Raw genomic sequence first — 19326 nt, 5'->3', positions numbered from 1 at the left:
CGAGTTGGCGAAAATTCTCCGTTTGCCCCAAGTTACCTTACGTATTATTGTTCTGGCACTGTTTTATTCGCAGCGTTGTACAATTTCTTGGAGCAAAACAGAAAATAGACAAATTATCACTCAAATCGCTCATTAAAACACCCGCTCAAATATCATTTCGGTCAAAATTTGTCAAGCAGAGGTCAATCAGTGTCTCACTTGATGGTGTGATACGAGTAGGAATATCGATTACGTTGGAAAAACCATTTACGGACCGCATATCGCGAAATTCTCTATTTAAATCTGAAACGTGCAGGAGATTAACATTGAAGTCCCCAAGAATAACAGCTGGTGTCTTGGAATTTGATATAAATTCTAACACAGGTTCAAGAAACATAAAATTGGCTCAAAGACCCAGAAGGTGGGCGATAAATCACACCCACTATAAAGGCACTTGTCTTTAGGAAAAGTGATTCAAAGTTTGGATCAACAATGCAGTAATCCTGAAGAACGTCATAAGAGTATTTGTTCTGTAAATAAATGGCGACACCACCATCTTTCTTCTTCGTCCTACATATTGCTTCGCAATGATACCCGTCAATCACTGTTGTATCAATGGTACTCGAAAACCATGTCTCAGTGAAGGCCAAGACGTCAAATTGTTTATCGAAAGAATATAGCAACAAGCTCAATTCCTCCTCTTTATTTCTAAGACTTTGTGCACTTAAATGAAAAAAAGAAAAATAGTCGGACGGTTTGTGAAGACTAGAGCCAAATGCACAGAAAGAATCTGTCATGATAAGCGCAGTACGGGCTTGAGGTAGCCATTGAAAAAAGGAAACGCTATCACAATCTTCCATTTCATGCTCGCGGATTACGTCATCTTAACAAGATCACTTTCGTGACGAATACGGAGGGACTTCGCACCCTCGAGCTTCCGAACAAAGATGTGGCCGTTTCTTTGCCATGTGAAGACGTAGTTCATTTCCTCGGCTTTTGTGCGTGCAAGCCACAGAAGCCGTTTGTTTGGCGCCGTTAAGTTATCCAAAAAAAATTCCCCCGCATTTCCTCGAGGGGGAGAATGTGAAAGTGCGAATGCACGGTTGTCGGCCCGCTTGCGGCGCTTGCGCTCGGCCCCCGCAGCCCACCGCCTCGCCGCCTTCTCTTCCATCTCTTCCATCGGGTTTGTAGTATCACGTGTACACCACGCAGTTATCAAGCCGCTATAACGCCGCTGAGTCGCCAACGCACGCCGCTGACGACGTAGTTTGAATGCGTTAAAGATATAAGGCGCGTCACTAACACTGATATCAGCGTCGCCTCCATGGCTTGGTCGGTAGAGTGTCGCGCTGCGGCCGCAAAGTCCTCGGATCGAAACCTGGCGCCGGATGCTGTTTCTTTTTTAAATATAGAGGAGCACTGCGGACGCCGACGCCGCCGCCGCCGCCGGCGGTGGATGGTTTGGGGTCGCTTATAAAGTGCATTCGCACTTAAAACCACAGCTTCAGATCTAGCGTCTTCAGAAGAGAGCGACTCTGGGCCCATTTTTCCTTCAGAGCTAGCGACGAAAATTGAACTATTATCGCAGGCTCTTTTCGGGAGTGTTCTGGCAGGCGATGCACGTTTTCAGTATCACTCTGCTTAAGCTCAGGGAGGCCAAGTTTCACTGCCAGGTCTTTTAACTTTTCGAAAAAGTTCTCATTCTCTTCTTGCACAAAACGACGGATCTCGAGATTTTGACGCCGACTGTACTGTTCAAGTTCGTTAGCTTGTGCGTTCACTGTTTTCATGACAGGTGCGTTACCTGACTCTAAGCATTCCACCCTTTCCTTTAGCGCCGAGACATCATTTGACTGCTTTTTAACTTTTTCCAACACTGCGTCGTACTGTTCTGACATGTGCTCGATTGAAGAGTCGATACCGCCCACCTTCGCAACAAGGTTAGTTAGGGCTACAAGTGGCATGAGCAAGGACAGCTTTTTGTTTATTTCAGTCAACATGTGCTCCATATTGGAACTGCCTTTTTCACTAGAGGTCGAAGTGCTTTTTTTGCTCGCTGTCTCGCAAGTCGTGCAGCTCCATTTCGCTTTAAGAGCGTCACCTTTACTTTGAAAGAAAGCAGCATTGACACCCGAACATTTGCCAAGATGGTACATGTAGTTGCAAGTAGTACATGTAAGGTACATTTTATCGTCAGGCAGTTGTAAATCGCATGTTAGGCACGTTCTGAAGACATACTCTCGGCACAGGGCAGCACGCAACAGCAGCAGCAGCAGCAGAAGTGAACGAAGTTGGATATGCTTTTGCACAAAATGCGAGAGTTCACCAACCTGCGGAACAGGCGGGAGACGATTAAGCCGGGAATTCAATGCTGTTCGCCGCTGCCGCTGTGCGAAAGTTCCAAGAGTGTCTCCGAGTCCCGTCACTTTTATGGCTTGGTTGCTCTGGCGATTTGCTGTGGCCACCGCAGGCACGTGCGCAAAAGCCCAGCTGCTGGCAATCTTCGTTTTCAACGCTGCGTTGGCTTGTCGGTTTGAGGATGCGACGATGCACCAACCTGCGGAACAGGCGGGAGACGATTAGGCCGGGGATCCGATGCTGTTCGCCGCTGCCGCTGTGCGAAAGTGCCTCTGCATAAACATGCAAACCAGATCCTTTCTTTCTTTCCTTGCTTACCTACCGCTTCTTCGCCGCCATACAGCTTCACTCTGATGTGCGGCAGAATGCTCTGACGCAGCCTCTATGACACACGAAGCACTGGGCAGATGGGCACTGCTATTGATGGGCCCCTCTAAATGCTGTAGCCAATCAGTGTTCCCGGCTCTGGGGGCAATGCAGGTGCAGTTCCTGGCAAGCGACGCTCCAGCACCAGTGGCATGGCGTATCTCAATAGGGACGAATGTCGATCGTCACCATCTGTCACACAAGTGTAGCCGAGTTTGTAGATATAGCGCATCATTTACAAGGTATGAATAACGTCGAAAACCAGAGTGCCCCTGCAAGTGGAAACGCCGCTACACGTGTGACCGCGGAAAGCATCTGCCTGCACGGTTGACAAGGAGCCCACTCTGCGGTGTATGCACGATACGGCATACACGGCAGCAGCTTAAACCTGTCACTGCCCGCCAGAGCACAACTATTGCTGAAAATCAGTCTATAAATGCGTGAAAGGAGGTGATAGTGCAGTAAAAGATTGCGCTGGTGATCGTCGTCGCCGTGGCCTCATAAAGTGGTGTCTGAATAACTGTGGCGATGCTAAACCTTTTCTCCGACCTCGGAGGTACCAGTTCGCTGGGACAGCGCCACATGCAGAAATGCTAGTGGGCCATTAGTCATCGGTGGCAATCTTCAATTACTGTTGTGAGCAAGCATGTTGTGTTTGGAATCCCGTTATCTGGCCTTCAAGCACTCGTTTCCACTATTATAAAACTGACATGCCGATGCGGGCACGGCTGAAGCGAGGATCATGGCCACACGGTAGTTTGATGCGGGCTGACCACCGACTAGCCCCAGGGCGCTGAGCAGTAGCGGCTTTAGTAGGTGGAGCTTGGCTGTCGTCAGCTAAAAAAAAAACGTGATGTCAAGCCGAGCGGAGCCAAGGGCTGCACACATCTTGAACCAGCCCTGTTTCTCTAGGTGGTCTTGCACCTGGTCAGTGACGTCACAGCTTCTACAGTGCTTTAGAGGTGCGGTGAAAGGGTAAATGCACCAGACCTTATTTTGGGTCCTTTTCAATGAACGATAACTCGGCTAATACTTAAGAGCCATGAAGAGAAAATACAACTTCGTTTAATTTGAAAGAACTAGGATTCAGTATCTCACTCAGCTCCATTACAGCCACAAAAGATGTTTTTTTAACGAAAAAAAGCAAGAAGTATTTTGGAACTTTCAAATTTTGCGCCACAGTGACGTGTAATGAGCAAGAATGACGTCATACGGGCCAACAATAAAACATAACTTTCAGTGCGTTAACTGCACGTTAGCATTCAATTGATGCGGTCAAATGGAACTAGAGGCCCCATTACAGACGTCCAGTCATGTGTCGTCGTGACAGGTCAGTTAGGCGGCCGCCAATCGCACAAACAAGGTTCCGTGACGTCATAGAAAAGTTGCGGGAAATTGGCTAGGGGGTCACGACTGCTTCACACGTTTTCTTTAATATCTCCGTTATTTGTTCGAAGATTGCGATGATATTGGTATCATTGTTTTCGGGATTAAGCAGTCTTTCTAATAAACTCCACTTGTATTTTGTCTTCGTGGTTCCTTTAATGCTTTTAAACCAATTTTGTGGAAGGACATTCCTTGGATAGTACTCCAGCGATTGCGTTTGTAAAATCACAATGTTTGGAACCCTGTTTAGGGCCCCTTTAAGTGCTGCCTTTTTTTAAACAAGGCCACCGTCTCTAAAAATACATAGGATGGTTGTAGAATGCGCATATCGAAGGCATAATATTCACCAAAGCTCCGGTAAACACAGTAAGGAAACTGAGCCTAAAAAAACATTGAGAGAATGGGGATCTGGGTGGAAATCAAATACATGGCCTCTGCAATGCGCAAGAAGCGGGCATCCTCAACACCACGGTGGCTCAATGGCTCCAGCTAACCAAAGGCGTACCCACTCAATGCTTTGTGGCCTTTGAGTTGAAAAAACGCGTTAGGAAAATGTACCCAGGCCTACACCTGTAGTTTAGGTTCGCTACGGAGAGAACTAGCAGTCAAGAATGTAACTATGTGCGTTTCTGCAAAACGCCTGCTTCGCTCACTGTTCAACTACAGTGTTAATATATAGAATCTTAGTTACTAAAACCTGCAATCACACAGTACTGTTTCAACAGATGGTGCATGAGCAGTGCAAACATGGCAAAAGAGATAAGTGCAAGGGGGAAATAACAAGAGGACATGCTTGGCAATGGCCCGTCAATGCGCTGCTCTTGTTTACTATATCATAAGGCGCCCTCCTAATCTTGCATTTGTCCACCACATGTTCGACACTAGCAAACCATCAAATTTACCCCTAAGTGTTTCCCTTAGTGTCGTCATAGCCAATGTCAGCAATTCGACAGTCTGCAAGGCAAAATAAAAACAGCCCTTTCAACCACCTGCCCATCAACAATGCGTGTATATCTACCCCAAAAACGTGACACCTAGCTTGTAAATTGGGAATAGTAATGTTTACAGCTGATTTAAGGGTTCCTTCAGACGACTATAAGAGACTAGATAGACTAGCAGTTGACATGTACATAGCTACGCGATGGCAAATGGCATTTTTCTTACACCACCCAAGTGCTTCGTTTAAACAAGACGGCTAAGCACACCAGACTTTAGCGAGATGACAACCTTAGCAGCATCACGTGGCAAATGAAGGACACTGAACAAGGATGACCGACCAACAATGGGAAACAACAGAGCCGTCTGTAACAACTATGCAACAAGATCAAGCACTGTTGAAGGTAGTAGCAATGCCAAATGTTGCTAGGACTGTCACTTGTAACCCAACAACTACATTTGAAGCACGGCCTGCTTTCTGGTTTGAACAGCTGACAATTGTTGGCAAACGGTATGGCTATAAGCTCAGACACTTCGCAGAACTTGGGGTGACTGTGGCGAGAGACGTATGACTGGTCGTGCACAGAGTTACTGTCGTGCATAATGAATTCAAAGATCATGGACATTTCAGAATGCAGACGGTAAGCCTCTTTAGCCCAAACTTTTCGTTCCATCAGATCAGGAGCTCACTGACGAGACTGATGCCTGCAAATGTGAAGCAACACATACCAAGCCACTTCAGCATTGCCAAGTCACAAAGGTCGCTCTGCGGGCAAAATGTGCATTCACGACGGCTTGTTAGATCGTTTCTGCTTTCGACAAGCAGTTCGACACGCAATTCGAGCTGTATTTTCGTTTGGAGCGTGACTGTCAACTGAATCGTGACACCTGATGAGAGAGCACACGGTTACGGAGAGCACAGACGCTTTTTTGTGCTTTTAACTCCAAAATGACGCTGGTAATATGGCAGATAACATACACTCGCTGCCGCTAGTTTCGTCTGCTCGGTCGGGTTGAGAAGTGGGTATTTTGCAACCTATAGAATGAAGCGCGTTCGAGCTTATACGCCAACAACAACGCAAGTGAGGCGCGACGATTTGAACGATGGTTAGCGGACGTCAGCCCCACTGTACCAGGGTGATCACCAACGTACAAGATGAAGGTCACGAAACGTGCGCTGATAAAACTTACCGATGCCTTGCGCTGAACAGGACTAGAGTACAGGACATTATGTCAGTCACTTGCGCGCCGCCGAATGACCCGAACGGTCAGCACATACACAGCGGGGAGCGAAAACAACTAGCTCGTACGTGTCCAAAACTAGACCCAACCACTGTTCGTTATAATTGTTATTTTACCATTCACAGTGACTGAATGAGGCATGGAAAGAAGAGCAACACAAACACCCATTGCGGCGTCACGCTGGTCATGCGCTCTGACCGGAAATGGCTGTACGCACGGCTATCGCTACCCGCACTCCTAGCGCGAATAATTTTGTAAAGTTGGTCGCACTCCTTGAGCTCGATTGCATGCCGTGTGCCCAGCTTCATTTTTTGTTTGTTTGCGTTGCCCTGTTTGTTGAGGTCTTTTCGGCAGCGCACGAGGGTGAAGGCGTGCGACCACTAACGTCACGTACTCTTCTTTTTTCTTTTTGCTGCGAATTGTGCTATATTTTGGCTGCGTCTAAACGCACATCGAGGAGAAGGAGGAAAAATTTTATTGTGAGCGTGATGTGGGAGTGGTCCCTCAGTCCCTGTTCTGTGCCTCAGTCCAGGAGACCATGAGACAACCGGGCTCTCTCAGCCCTGGACACCAGGAGTTGCTGCGCATCCAAGCCGACGCTGGTCGTCAGATTCTCTCCAAGCTCAGGGACATAGTGTTTCATGGGAGGAGCTCAGGGAGGAGAAGCTAGGGAAGTGGGTAAAGCAGGAGGGCGGTGTTATTTATTTATTTATTGGAATGCCCTCAAGGCCCATAGGGCGCGTTACAGAGGAGGTGGGTAACAGTATTTTATAGCACGCAAAGGAAAAAAGGGGGAATAAAAGACAAGAAAAAAGAAAAAAAGAAGCAAAAAGAACAAAACAGAAATAAACTACAAAAAGAGTGACGGAACAGCTCAATGAAAACAAAACAAAGCAGCAGTAATCATCGTGTAAGTAAACGCAAAATGAACAAGGACGAACGAAGTGAACGGGACACGGCGCTCGATTACACGATGAATGACCAACTCGCCCAAGAAACCACTCTGATGAAGCAGTAATAAATTCGCAAGGTCAGCCGCAACACAGTCAAACGTTTAACCAGAGCCCTTCAATGCTTTGAAAGACTCTGGTTTTACTAAAAAATGAGGCAGAACATGCCTATTAACCAAAAATACACGAAACAATTTACAGAGAATGCAGAAAACACAGCCCAAAACGTCAAACCAAAACAATGCGACATTTGGTCTCAAATCTCACTGTCGCAGGAGTTGTTGATAACGGCACATATTGTTTTGACGTTAAAGGAGCCATGAAGAGAAAACACAAGTTTGGTTCATTCAAAAGATTGTCTCGTTAGAATCATACTGACACCACTTTTAACGTAAACTTCGCTCAAATAAGCTACATAATTAGGAAAAACGGGAATGGTCATGCGACCCACCAGCTCATTTCCCGCAACAGAACCTATGTCGTCACATGAGCTAAGCTCTGCGATTGGCGGAGGCTGGCAGAAGCAGACGCAAATTAGGTAGAACTTACAAACTAGATGAACGAGCGATTTGCGCTTATATTCGGGGCACATTCTTTACAAAGCAATAAGAATGATGGGACAAACAGTGGAAGTTACGAAAGCACATGTAAACATAGAAGTACTGATGCGTTCTGCTGTTCGTACTGCGCACAGCATGCTTGATTTCGCTGCACAGCACTACGGGGCTTGGGGTTGTCTCAGACGACCCTGGCCGATTGACGCAAGCAACGGTGTCTTGCGTGACCCCATTTGTCGAGCGAGCACTGTTTCAAGGAACGAATATTTTCTTCCAGAACAAAAACAAGCCAGGTTTAAATGCGGGCAAAAACAAACCAAACGCTTGCCACGGTATGGTGGCGCCATCTAGGTTACGGAACGTAAAGAAACGCGGGAACAAACCAACACCGCTGTACAGGGTGGAGACAACCTTTGAACGGTCCCGTGCCGCCGCAATTGGGCCAACGGGCTCAACGCGTTATTCTTTTCGTTTCCCACGAGACCTAGCAACGCGAAACAGACAATATGATTCAAACTTTTTCAGTAAACCGCGGTGCGGCAATAATTTTAGCGCGGTTTTGACACAATGACTTGCTTCGGCGGCGAGCGAGCAACTGAAAATGGCGGCGCCAGCGTATACGTGTCTCTACCCTGTACGGCGGATGCGTGAATGAAGGTATTCTAGGCTGCAGAGCTGCAGAGCGGTCGGTTTCAGTGATGTCACTTGGGACCACGAAAACGCACGATTGAGCGGGAAAATCAAAATTTTAACCTAAATTGTTTAATTTCTCAGTGAATAAAGCACCGTTTGTATCCGGACAAGCGCTGGGGGCACTATAAAACACGAAATCTTTCGAATAAAACCAACTTGCATTTTCTCTTCATGGCTCCTTTAACTGCGTTAAGGTGAACGTTCTGGCTATAAATCCAGCTACAGAACCTTGGCAGACTGTTTTCAATCATTTGTCATGCATATGTAATTTTGTTACAACTCATTATGATTCATTATATAAATTGCAGGTTGGCCAATGTTTCCAAAACACCATACTCACTTATTAAACCTTGTTAGAGTGCGCTACAGATCTGGTATTTAGATAGGTTTGCAACCGGCATTACATCATATTTAATGAACAGTTCTTGAGTGTGAAATGGTTGGCGCATTCTTATAAAAACCTTTTTGTAGCAACAAAATTTTCTGAAGGTTTGCTTGAGTTGTGGACCCCAAACTTAATCACAATAATTAATTCAAGAGGAGAGTGATGTATCAAAAATCAGCATCGTGATCTTTTGTGGCATTATGCATCAATGACGGTAAACGATTCCTATTATCTGAGATAACTTAGTCAACTTAGTGGCAACCATGTCTACGAGAACGTCCCAGGAAAGATTTTCTTGAAAGACAACACCTAGCATTTTAAACATAGGTACGAGTTCAATTGGCATTGAGTTTAACAGGATGAGTTGATCATATACCTACAACTGTTTTATTCTGGCTTTGAAATAACATTGCTTGTATTTTGACGCTTTTTTTTAAATAATTTTTATGCGGCCACTGAATTGATTTATCCAGCATGATGTTTGCTTTTGGTAAACCAATAAATAAATAAAACTAATGTTTGACCAATGTTTGGTATCATTTACCAAAAAGTAACGACACCTTCCCTCTTCTGTCGTTCTTCATTATGGCCTGTGCTTGGTTGTTCCATGCATTCGACACACACTGGAAATAAACTTCATCAGGTAGTTGGCATCAGATTGTCTGTTGTGTTCCCCCACTCTGAATGTTTCTATCTGCCCCTTAAAAGTATCTGCACAAGGAGGACACAAAACAAGAAGTGGACATCAATGGCTGTTTACCAACAGGAAGCATTGTCCCAGTGCGGCATACTACACATATGCTTGCATGCATATGAATGGTGACGCATCACAAGCGGTGACGCATCACCTAAAAAACAGATGCACCCATTCTCAAAGGGGTACATCGTTTTTCTAGCGTAGCTCTGCAGAGCAATATCGTGTGTTCTAGTAGGCACTCTGCTCTAGTGGGCCAGCACTCCTCATGAGGTGCTCGCGACCAACACAGGATGCCATTGTCTGCCACAATTCGAACGTGCAATCACATTTTCCACGCTAGTATGGAGAAGTCATTTGGTTGGTGAAGAGTCGATGATGACAAGCGTGTTTATGTTTGCTGAGATTCAGGGGTCGCTGTAAGACGAAACAGGCTCTCTCCCTAAGCTCCCCATCCCTTAGCGTGCTGCACAACCCGTCTCCATAACGATCCGCAAAAAGGGCCTCGCTCCACTCTGATCTCGTTGGAGTGAGTGTCTGCACACACACACCTATCCGGGCCCTCCCCCTCCTGCTGCTGCACTACTAGTGGTGGTTGTGCTTCTCATGCTCGTGCGCCTTCTGCTGAAGGCGACTGGTGAAGGCCTCGGGGCAGAAGTGGCAGCGGAAGGGCCTCTCGCCCGTGTGGGTGCGCATGTGCTTGACCAGCGGGGTCCTCTGGGCAAATGCCCTGGAACACAGGTGGCACCTGTAGGGACGCTCGCCCGTATGGGTGCGCACATGGCAGTCTAGTGTGTTCTTCTGCATAAACGCCATGGGGCACAGGTGGCAGCCAAAGGGGCGCTCGCCCGTATGTGTGCGCACATGGCAGTCCAGTGTGTTCTTCTGCATAAATGCCATGGGGCACAGGTGGCAGCCAAAGGGGCGCTCGCCCGTATGTGTGCGCACATGGCAGTCCAGTGTGTTCTTCTGCCTAAATGCCATGGGGCACAGGTGGCAGCCAAAGGGGCGCTCGCCCGTATGTGTGCGCAGGTGGGTGACCAGGTGGTCCTTCTTCACGAAGGCCTTGCCACAGTGGCTGCACTGGTGAGGGCGCTTGCCCGTGTGGACGTGCTGGTGGGTACGCAGATCACTCGGGCGCAGTGCCGTGAAGCTGCACTGCTGGCAGCGCAGTGGAGGGCAGTACTGCACACTGAGGCCACCCAAAGTGTGGGAAGACAGGAAAGGGCCTGCAATAGGAGGAAAAAAAAAACACTGAGAGCCTTTCCACTGATGAATGTAGAGGCAGTGCTCCAGCAGTGACATAAAAGAGGAAACAACAAATACAAAAGAGGAGTTATAATGTGTACGTTGGTGCCAGGCAAGCTGCTCTGTGCAAGCTTACGAAGCCCGAGCACTGCCCAGTGGTGCAAACGAGCCCTCCTTCTTGCTGGCTCAGCAATCTTTTGCTCAAAACCCTTTGAAAATTCCTGAATCATGGTTTGTTCAGGAAGGGAGCATCGAGTGCTCTCACACTAAAGAGAGTCTTCCCTGGTGCCATGTTTTTGGTAAAATCTGCTAAGCTCAAGGAAGACAAGGAACAAATAATCTCAGCAGGTCCGTTGTTGTCCACGGAACATTCACGTCCACAGACTGGGTGGTGCCAGAGTGGCCCCACCAGTACATGTGTACTGTGCTCAGGCGCGTTAGGTTGATCCCATTGCATGCGGTCTGCAAAGAATAGAATACACACATGTTAGTGAAGAGCAGCACATAGTAATGGAGAGGAATTGGCTGGGGCTTTTTAAAATGGCTGATCACATTATTATCCTTTTTTCCCCTTACCACAGAATTCAGTCAAGAATTACTTCAACAGTAAATTATATTTGCAGAGCTTGCATTTGTGATTTCTGACACTGTCTACTTCACCAGAAGACGATAATGTGCAACAAGGGGAAGCCAACCAAGCTTGTAACGTTGGAAAACCGAAGACTTGAACAGTAAAGAAGCTGCACGTTTTTCTCGGGCACTCATCAATATGTGAGAGTGAATTCCTATACCATTGTCAAGTATCTGCCCCAACCTAAACTCAGCTGTGAAGGTTTCGGTAACAGGAACTGCCTGCAAGCACCTCAGACATCATGTGTTAAAGGAGCACTGACACGAAAGTTTTGTTACACTTTTATTGCTTTTATCGATGCTTAATGGTCTGGCGAGCCTGAAACAGCACTTAGATACTTCAGCGCACGATAGTTAATTACATTGAACGGTCTGAAAATCGTTTGTTTCAAATTCCCGCGCTTTCATCCCGAACGGCGCATATGACAGAATCCCGGCCTGACCTCACCGCTTTGTGCGGACGTCAACGGCGTCCGTTTGAGGGGGGCCATGCGCGTGAAGTGACGTCACAAGTTTTTGACGAGTGCTGTCGCATCACTTCTTTTGGCTTCATGGGGTGATGTCACGCTGATGTCCATTTGCCGAGTGCCGCTCCGTGCGCGATAAATGAAATCCAATTGAACTATGTTCTTCGCGTCGCAGGTCGCTTATATTTCAGCCAGGGTATTTTGTTGAGTGAAGGAAGCGAACTGTGCAACAATATTAACGCCGAAAATTGGTGTCAGTGCTCCTTTAAAGGCTTAGAGGAGGGAGACAAAACTTTTTTTTATTGTGCTAAGTTTTGGTGGGGTGGCTCCTCATTTCAGGTAACCATGTGCCGTTTTAGTTCCACTGGCCCTCTCGACCAGCAGAAGTTGATCTCGACGGCGGGAGCTGGACACCAGCATCTCCCACTGCTCAGAAGTAGGGGAAGGAAATGTGGATGGCAGGTCTGGGTTTTTGTCGCACTCCCATATTTTGTGCCGTAGAGTGCCTGGTTGAGTACAAAATTAACACTGTGTGTCGAATTGTGTGGGAAATACTCTTGATTTAATACGTCTGGATGGGGAGACATGTTTATCTGTACTAGTCTGAGTGTGTTTTCTTGGTTCTTTGAGAGCTCTGGGATTGATGCCGGGATGGCGTACGAATGGGTAGGGTCTCGAGTGAAATTTCGGAACGGCATAACAGTATCGACACGCTTTTTCTGTCCCCCCCCCCACAGCATCTGCGGAAGTCATTTCATAGCTCGTGAATTAATTAGGAGCAATTTAAACCAACTGTATTGTTGCTGGGAACTCTAAATGCTGATCGTTGCTGAGACAAGAAACCTCTTTTCAAGGGCATACCAAGGGCATACCAGCAAGGCTGAATGCTTCCATGGTAGTGGTAGATGTTGCTAACTTAATCACACTTAAAGGGACACTAAAGGCTGGAAACAAGTTCGCCTGTATCAATGGATTATAGTGCCGAGAATCTAAATACACCATTCTCGCAACTACCAGTATGCAGAAAACACCAGAAACATGAAAACAGGCAACGACGCCCTGTACGCTTTGGGTAGTGCAGTTTGCGATGTCGAAAAAGTGGTGAACGGCGGGAGCTCATTGGAGAAGCATCTATACATCTTTTCCTAAAATTAACAGTTCCCACGTGGTTGAGCACGAGAAACAAAAGTAAATCAAGGCTTTCTGTGAGCTCGTCGTATCTAAAGAGCACGGACTTCAGCTTTTATATATACACTGCGAGGCAGGCTGCTTCCCTTACTATTCAGTCAGCCATCGTGTATTCAGTTTCATTTTTGAAAAGCAGTGGAGCGCAATTAGCGAAGTCAGTAACCTGCGACAGTGAGTGCCCGAGCTTCTGCAAGCAATGTACTCGGCAGGGAACAGCAAAAGTCTCTTCATCGGACTAGGAAAAAGGAACAAGATGCACTGCACGTGGTTATAAGCGAGCCGCAAAGCGTGTCGCTCTGTCCTTGCTATGTTCAAGCCAAGGGAAGTGCAGACAACTGCCGACACGGCTTCCGTGAAGGGTGTTCGTTTCACGCTGAATTGGTGCAGCGCGACAGAAGATAATGAGATGGCTGTGATCGCCAGACAACCGGTGAAATGAAGGCGTGCAGCACCAGCCAGGAGCCTGAGACGCCGCAGTTGATATTCGAAACGCCGCTTGCTGCTTTAAAAGAGGCTTTGCTGGATAAGGTCTGGGAATATGCAGTGGACGGGCACACCGGCCGACCGAGAATTTAGAAGTGTTTCTGATTCCATCAGTGAAAAATCATAAACGCCCAAGCCAGCCTCCCCGGCCAGAGAAATGTGCCGCAGTCCAACATGGGTGGGAGACGTAAAAGCTACCGCTGCCAGCGTCTACGCTCTAAACCGCACCGGTGCATCGCTCCTAGGTTGTGATGCAATGGCTACGTCAAAAAAAAATCAAAGGGAAGCAGGTGAGAGGAATGCCAGCTTTGTTTGCTTATTCCTCAGTAAATAACGCATCACTGCTCGTCGAACAAAAGCTGAGAGAGCCAAGAAACATGTGATCTTTCAGTTGAAACATAATCTCAATCAGCCTTTAATGTCCCTTTAAGAAGTCTGTTTTTGAAACCACCAGAGAAAACTTTCACTTACTCGATTTGCCTTACACAAATAAACCAGATAAAGCCATGCCAAAAAGTAACAAAAAGCTGCTGTCTGTCCAATAAACTTGTTTTGTGTGTCTATACCTTGTGCGTAACACGTTGATTCCAATTTACATGTAACAGGCAACAGCAGAAAAAATCCCCTACGCCAATCACGGCAACCTCACCAAACACGGCTATTACATCATACTAGCTTGCAACGTGATCTTGTGCTATATGTCAGCCGTCAAAATTTTCACTTTTTTCTTGTTTGTTAGAAATGGCTTATAGCGCAAAAACATTGGTTAATGCAGCACATCAAAAATCTGGCATCGTGGAGGCCAAGAGATGACACAACATCGGTGACCGAGCCCCCACAAAAAAAGCTGACCTATCAAATAATAAAAAAAACAGCAGAAAGAATGCTGCCAAGGTTCTCAAGAAGATTTTGTGAACAAAGTAAAAAAAACTTAGTTGAAAAAGAAACTTGAAAATTTCAGCCTGGGTGAGAATGTAACCTGGGGCTTCAAAATGCGAGACAAGCACATAGGAATCCTCACCACCATGCTGGCTCAATCGCTTTGGCTAGCTAAAGGTAACCCAGTGAATGCGTTGTGGCCTTTCACTTAGAAAACGTGTAAGAGACATGCACTGACGCCTACATAAGTAAGTTGGGCATGCTAATCATACAAGTAGCAATCAAGTGAATAACAAACTGTTCCCACAAAATGTCTGCTCTGCTCGGTACTCAACGGCACCTTACTACGCAGCATTCACTGAAGCTTGCTGTCATATGGCACTGTCCCTACAGAGGGTGTGCGAGCAGTGCAAACAAGGGAAGAAAAAAACACGCAAAGGGAGAATGCTTATGGCATTGAGAGGACATGTTCGGCCATTGCACAATAGTGATTTCGTGTCCACAACATCGAAGGTGTCCTCGAAATTTTGTTTCTTCACGCAAAGATAGTACATGATAAACACACACTCAATACGCAAGCAATCCACCAAATTTAACTTTGACGACTTGCCACTGTGTCTCCATGGACAATGTCAGCAATTCAACGGGCAAGGTGGTATGAAAAAATCTATGTAAATTGTCCAGAAAAATTTATAACATGGCCTAGACATTAAAAAATTAATTTCGGGGCGGTGGCCAACCACAGTTCACAAACGCTCAACCCATTTCACACTAAATGTCGACGTCTGCATTTTTCCAGTGTTGTGTACAAATGTTTGTACATGTTAGACGTGGAGGCTTGGTGGGCTCCAAGCATAGCAGCTTGCACTTCCATGAACCAAGACAGTACAACACATAGGTTTACTACAAAAAATTCAACAAATTGTTCTAACACTAGAAGATGCATTATCGACAAACAAAGTTACCAGAGCTGTACTTTTTGGCATCATATGACGATATGTTCAGCTCAGATATCTTGTGGAGAAGGAAGCCAGTTAAAGTCCTATCGCATTTGTGACAGAGAGGTCACATAACATAAGTGTCTGAAGGCGGAAATGGAAGATTGAAGAGATGATTTAAATGGCGGGGGGGGGGGGGGGGGTGAGTTGACCGTATATGGCAACGGCCACACCGCGGTGGTGAGGCAGCTAACAAGAGCAACTTCGTCCCTGTTAACTCTTTTCAAGCAACTCATGCGTCAAAAGAAAATTCAGCCACCGAGGTTGTTGAATAATTCATTGCATACTAAATTTTAGGCTTCAAACACAAAAATTAAGGAATTGAAGAATCTCGTAGACATACACCGATGCCAAATGACTGCTGAAGTTTACTTCAGCATATTAGTAAACGTATACTGAACAAATGGAAACAAACCATACTGCAAAAGTGGGGGGGACACGACTTTCCGATATAAAAAACCAGTGTTTGGTATCTGTTATTAAAAGTAACAACACCTCCCTTTCTTTGTATTTCATTATTATAGTTTGCGCTCGTTTCTTCCATGCATTTGACAAACAGGGGAAACCAACTTCATCAGGTAGTTGGCGTTTCCAACTATTTCCAGACAAAGCATGCGCGACGAGCGCAGGGCACAAAGTTCTGTTTAGCGACAGAAGGCCTATTACAGTGGGAAATTACACGCAACATGTGCAAAATGTGCCAGCCTGCATGTGTATGAATGGTGACACGTCAGAGTTACTTGATCTGGGAGTTTCGAAACTCCCCATAGGCCCCATGCATCAAAAAGTGGCCCTACGATTGGTCCACTGTTTTGGATTTTCCGTTCAGTGGGGCCATCTGTTGGTGACAAAATAGACTATACAACGTAGTTTGCCGCTCGACGACCTGGGCGAAAAGTGCTATTTGGGCGCTTATGTAAATTTGTTCTGCCGAGGAAGCCCAACGTGTTCAACCACGTTTGATAGGCATTCGAACCAAGAGTCAAAAAATGGGACCGTGTGGTCAGTGAGATGCGTTGTCGGCTGCGCATTGTCGTCTGCTGTGCATCGCCTGCGGTCTCCCGGCATCAAAAAAAAGTTAGAAATTCGCTTCGATGGCTTTACCCAAGCTTGAAAGGGTTATTTAGAGCCACTTGATCAGCTACTGGTTAAGTTTTGGCATACAGTGTGATGTAGGCCGAGCGACAACTGCAAATTTAGTACTACAGGTCAGACCTGTGTTGTGCCGGAGTGCCCGCACAAGTGTCAATCGGTCGAGGCAGTTGCGCAGACGTGGAAACAATCGCAACAAAAAACCGCAGGTTAGGAAGCAATGAATAACTTAAGAAAGTAGCAAAAATAAAGAATTATGCACCTTTAAAACAAAACTTAACATTAAATTGTCAGTTTGAATAATTAGTTTGATTTCTGGATAATGCATGCGGTGGACGCAGTGGCGCCGCCATATGCACGATCCAAAGCAGAGGGGGTCCAGGTGTGGGCCATTTTTTGAGGCGGAGCTTCGCAACTGCCTACATCAAAGAGCTCTGACACAACGCGATTCCCAGTTCCTAAAAACTGGTGTTTTCTTGCTTATGTCCAACAGCAAAGCTGCACGAGGCATTCAAATATGCAATCGTCCCAAGTTCCTGGTAAATGATACAGGATGCCACTGCCTGCCAAAGGTCCCACCGACAATCACACTTCCCGCAGCAGTGAGGAACACTTGTCACCCGGGTGGGAGCCCGCCAACGTGACGACAAATGTGGTAATTTTTGCGGAGTCAAGTCTCAATGTACGATACAACAGGCTCTCTCTTCGGGTCCCCCAGTTCTTGGCGGGCTGCATAACACTGGTTTGTAATGATCCACAAAGAGGGGTTTACTGCCTTCTGATCTTGCTGGAGCGAGTGTCTGAACCCACACACCTCTTGGCCGCTTCTCCTTCTGCACTATTGGTGGTGGCTGTGCGCCTTCTCCTCGTGTGTTTTCCGCTGGGCGCAGCGTGCAAAGTCCAAGGGGCAGAAACGGCAGTGGAAGTGCCTTTACCCCATGTGGGTGCGTTTGTGACGGTTTAGCACATTTAACTGAGTGAAGGTGAGGGGGCACAGGTGGCAGCGGTAGGAGCGCTTGCTTGTGTGGATGCGCAGGTGGTCGACCAGGTGGCCCTTCCGCAGGAAGGCCCTGCCGCAGTGGCTGCACTGGAAGGGGCGCTCGCCCGAGTGGATGCGCATGTGGGTGACCAGGTTGCCCTTGTCCATGAAGGCCTTGCCGCAGTGGCTGCACTGGTAGGGGCGCTCACCCGTGTGTCTGCGCCTGTGCCTCTGCAGAAGGCTCGGGCGCGTCGTCACGTACCCACACTGCTCACACTGCACCAGCCGACCGCCCGGATGGGGGCCATGCTGCACCCCATGGTCATCCGAAGAGGGAAAAGGGGAGGAGCCTGCAACAGGGCAGGAGAAGGAAACACTGAGCCCCCTTCCTTTGTAAATGCGGTAGCAGTGCATCAGGAGCAAGGCAAAAGGAGAAAGAAACCACACAAGAGGAGGGAGCATCTCCACTGGTGCCAGGCCAGCCATTCTGCGCAGACCTAACGTGCCTGCACGTTGCTTAGCCACCCGCCACGGTGACTCAGTGGCCAAGGCATTGTGCTGCTGAGCACGAGGACGCGAGTTCAATTCCCCGGCCGTGGCGGCCACTTTTCTGATGGAGGCAAAAAGCAAAAACACCCGTGTGCACGAGGTTTTCGGCGCACGTTGAAGATCCCCAGGTGGTCAAAATTAATCCGGAGCCCTCCACTACGGTGCGCTTCATCGCCTGCGTTGCGTCGGCGCGTTAAAACCTTACAATCAATCAATCAAGTTGCTTAGCCGATGAGCACTCCTTTTTATTGCTGGCTCAGTAGTCAGAAAGGTTTGAAAATTTTGGAATCGCGGCTTTTTCGTGAATGGCACATCTAGTGCAATCGCAATAAATATCCTCTAATATTGCTCTTTGTGCTGAAAGCTGCAAGGTTCATGCGTACCCAAAAATATTCAAAATTCAACAGCTTTTGTAGCTGCACTACCGGTGCCCCAAAATGCAACTTTTGCCACACGGGCAATCAATTCGACAGTTGACGTCAACTGATTGAGCTGTTTCCTCCTCAGTGTGTTTGCCAAACTTCCATGTAAAAGCACCCCGTCAAACAACAAAAATCAGTTTGAAAGACTTCTAATTAGAAAGCAGTTGTGACACAACCGAGGCGATCATGGCTGCTATACTGGTTCAACGCTGCCTGTATAAACATTGCCGAATGTGTCACCCGCTTTCCAATGGGAACAGTAGGGACGCTTAGTTCCGGCACTCATCCGCAATGTGGCACGTGCCGGCGGACGTCCCGCCTTATGTCACTGCTCGCGAGTCGCGAACACTGCACCTACTTCTACGACGTGTGTCTGCCAGCTTGCCTGTCAGGTTTAGAGCCGTTTCGCTCACATCTTAGCCGTGATGGGGCGCTAGTTCTGGGGCGCATTGGGGATCTCTTTCAACTTGTCGCTCACTTCACACATGCAGCATTTTTCGTGAGATGACTGAGGTAGGCGGAACTGAAATAGTGCAAGAACATAATAATTGTCGGGTAGACAAATAGCAAACATAGAAACAATATTTTCGGATGGTACAGCCATTATTTTACTGATACGTTTCTCCCTGGAGGATTTAGTGAAGAAAAATTGCATGAACATTGTCTGTTCAAGCGCTCACTTCTACCATTATTTTCCAAAAAAAAATATCACGTGCTTATAAATTTCAGATTATAGGAAAAAGGATAAGCTGTTCAGGGCCCCGCCGCACTGTAAGAGCGCTTCTGCAGTACAGTCCTCAATTCTAAGACTGTGCACCAATACGGAGTGCGAACAGCGTGAACAA

At 47.1% G+C, this 19326-nt stretch overlaps 2 protein-coding genes across 2 annotated transcripts in view; both read right to left on the bottom strand.

Annotated features, from left to right (window-relative positions):
- The window catches only part of LOC144179847 (uncharacterized), a 79900-nt gene extending 73410 nt beyond the window's left edge, over positions 1 to 6490 (bottom strand). The window contains exons 1-2 of the mRNA XM_077708275.1: positions 6217 to 6490; positions 2310 to 2536 (exon numbers count right to left, since the gene is read on the bottom strand). The gene's annotated coding sequence lies outside the window, so the exon portion shown is untranslated. The remainder of the gene's footprint in view (positions 1 to 2309; positions 2537 to 6216) is intronic.
- Positions 6491 to 6946: 456 nt separating this feature from the next.
- LOC144179846 (uncharacterized) lies at positions 6947 to 19310 on the bottom strand. The gene is made up of 3 exons (XM_077708274.1): positions 17467 to 19310; positions 15407 to 15483; positions 6947 to 10916 (listed from the first exon to the last, which is right to left on the bottom strand). Exons 1-3 carry the CDS (start codon positions 17994 to 17996, stop codon positions 10132 to 10134), a joined length of 1392 nt encoding a protein of 463 aa, XP_077564400.1. The 5' UTR covers positions 17997 to 19310; the 3' UTR covers positions 6947 to 10131.
- Between the last annotated feature and the right edge of the window lie 16 nt (positions 19311 to 19326).

This window comes from Haemaphysalis longicornis, unplaced genomic scaffold (genome assembly GCF_048455015.1).
Source record: "Haemaphysalis longicornis isolate Haplotype H1 unplaced genomic scaffold, Haemaphysalis longicornis Haplotype H1 scaffold_4, whole genome shotgun sequence".
NCBI lineage: Eukaryota > Metazoa > Arthropoda > Arachnida > Ixodida > Ixodidae > Haemaphysalis > Haemaphysalis longicornis.
This window is presented reverse-complemented; position numbering and strand designations above follow the sequence as displayed.

Bases quoted from the DNA above. Each gene is read 5' to 3' on its own strand.
- LOC144179846 (XM_077708274.1), bottom strand. From the start codon at position 17,996: ATGGCTGGCCTGGCACCAGTGGAGATGCTCCCTCCTCTTGTGTGGTTT. The intron at 15,484-17,466 runs GTAAAGGCACTT...CAAATGCGATAG, and splicing joins CACAAACGCACCCACATGGG to GACTTTAACTGGCTTCCTTC. The intron at 10,917-15,406 runs GTAACTTTGTTT...AAGCTTGCACAG, and splicing joins TGCCAAAAAGTACAGCTCTG to AGCAGCTTGCCTGGCACCAA.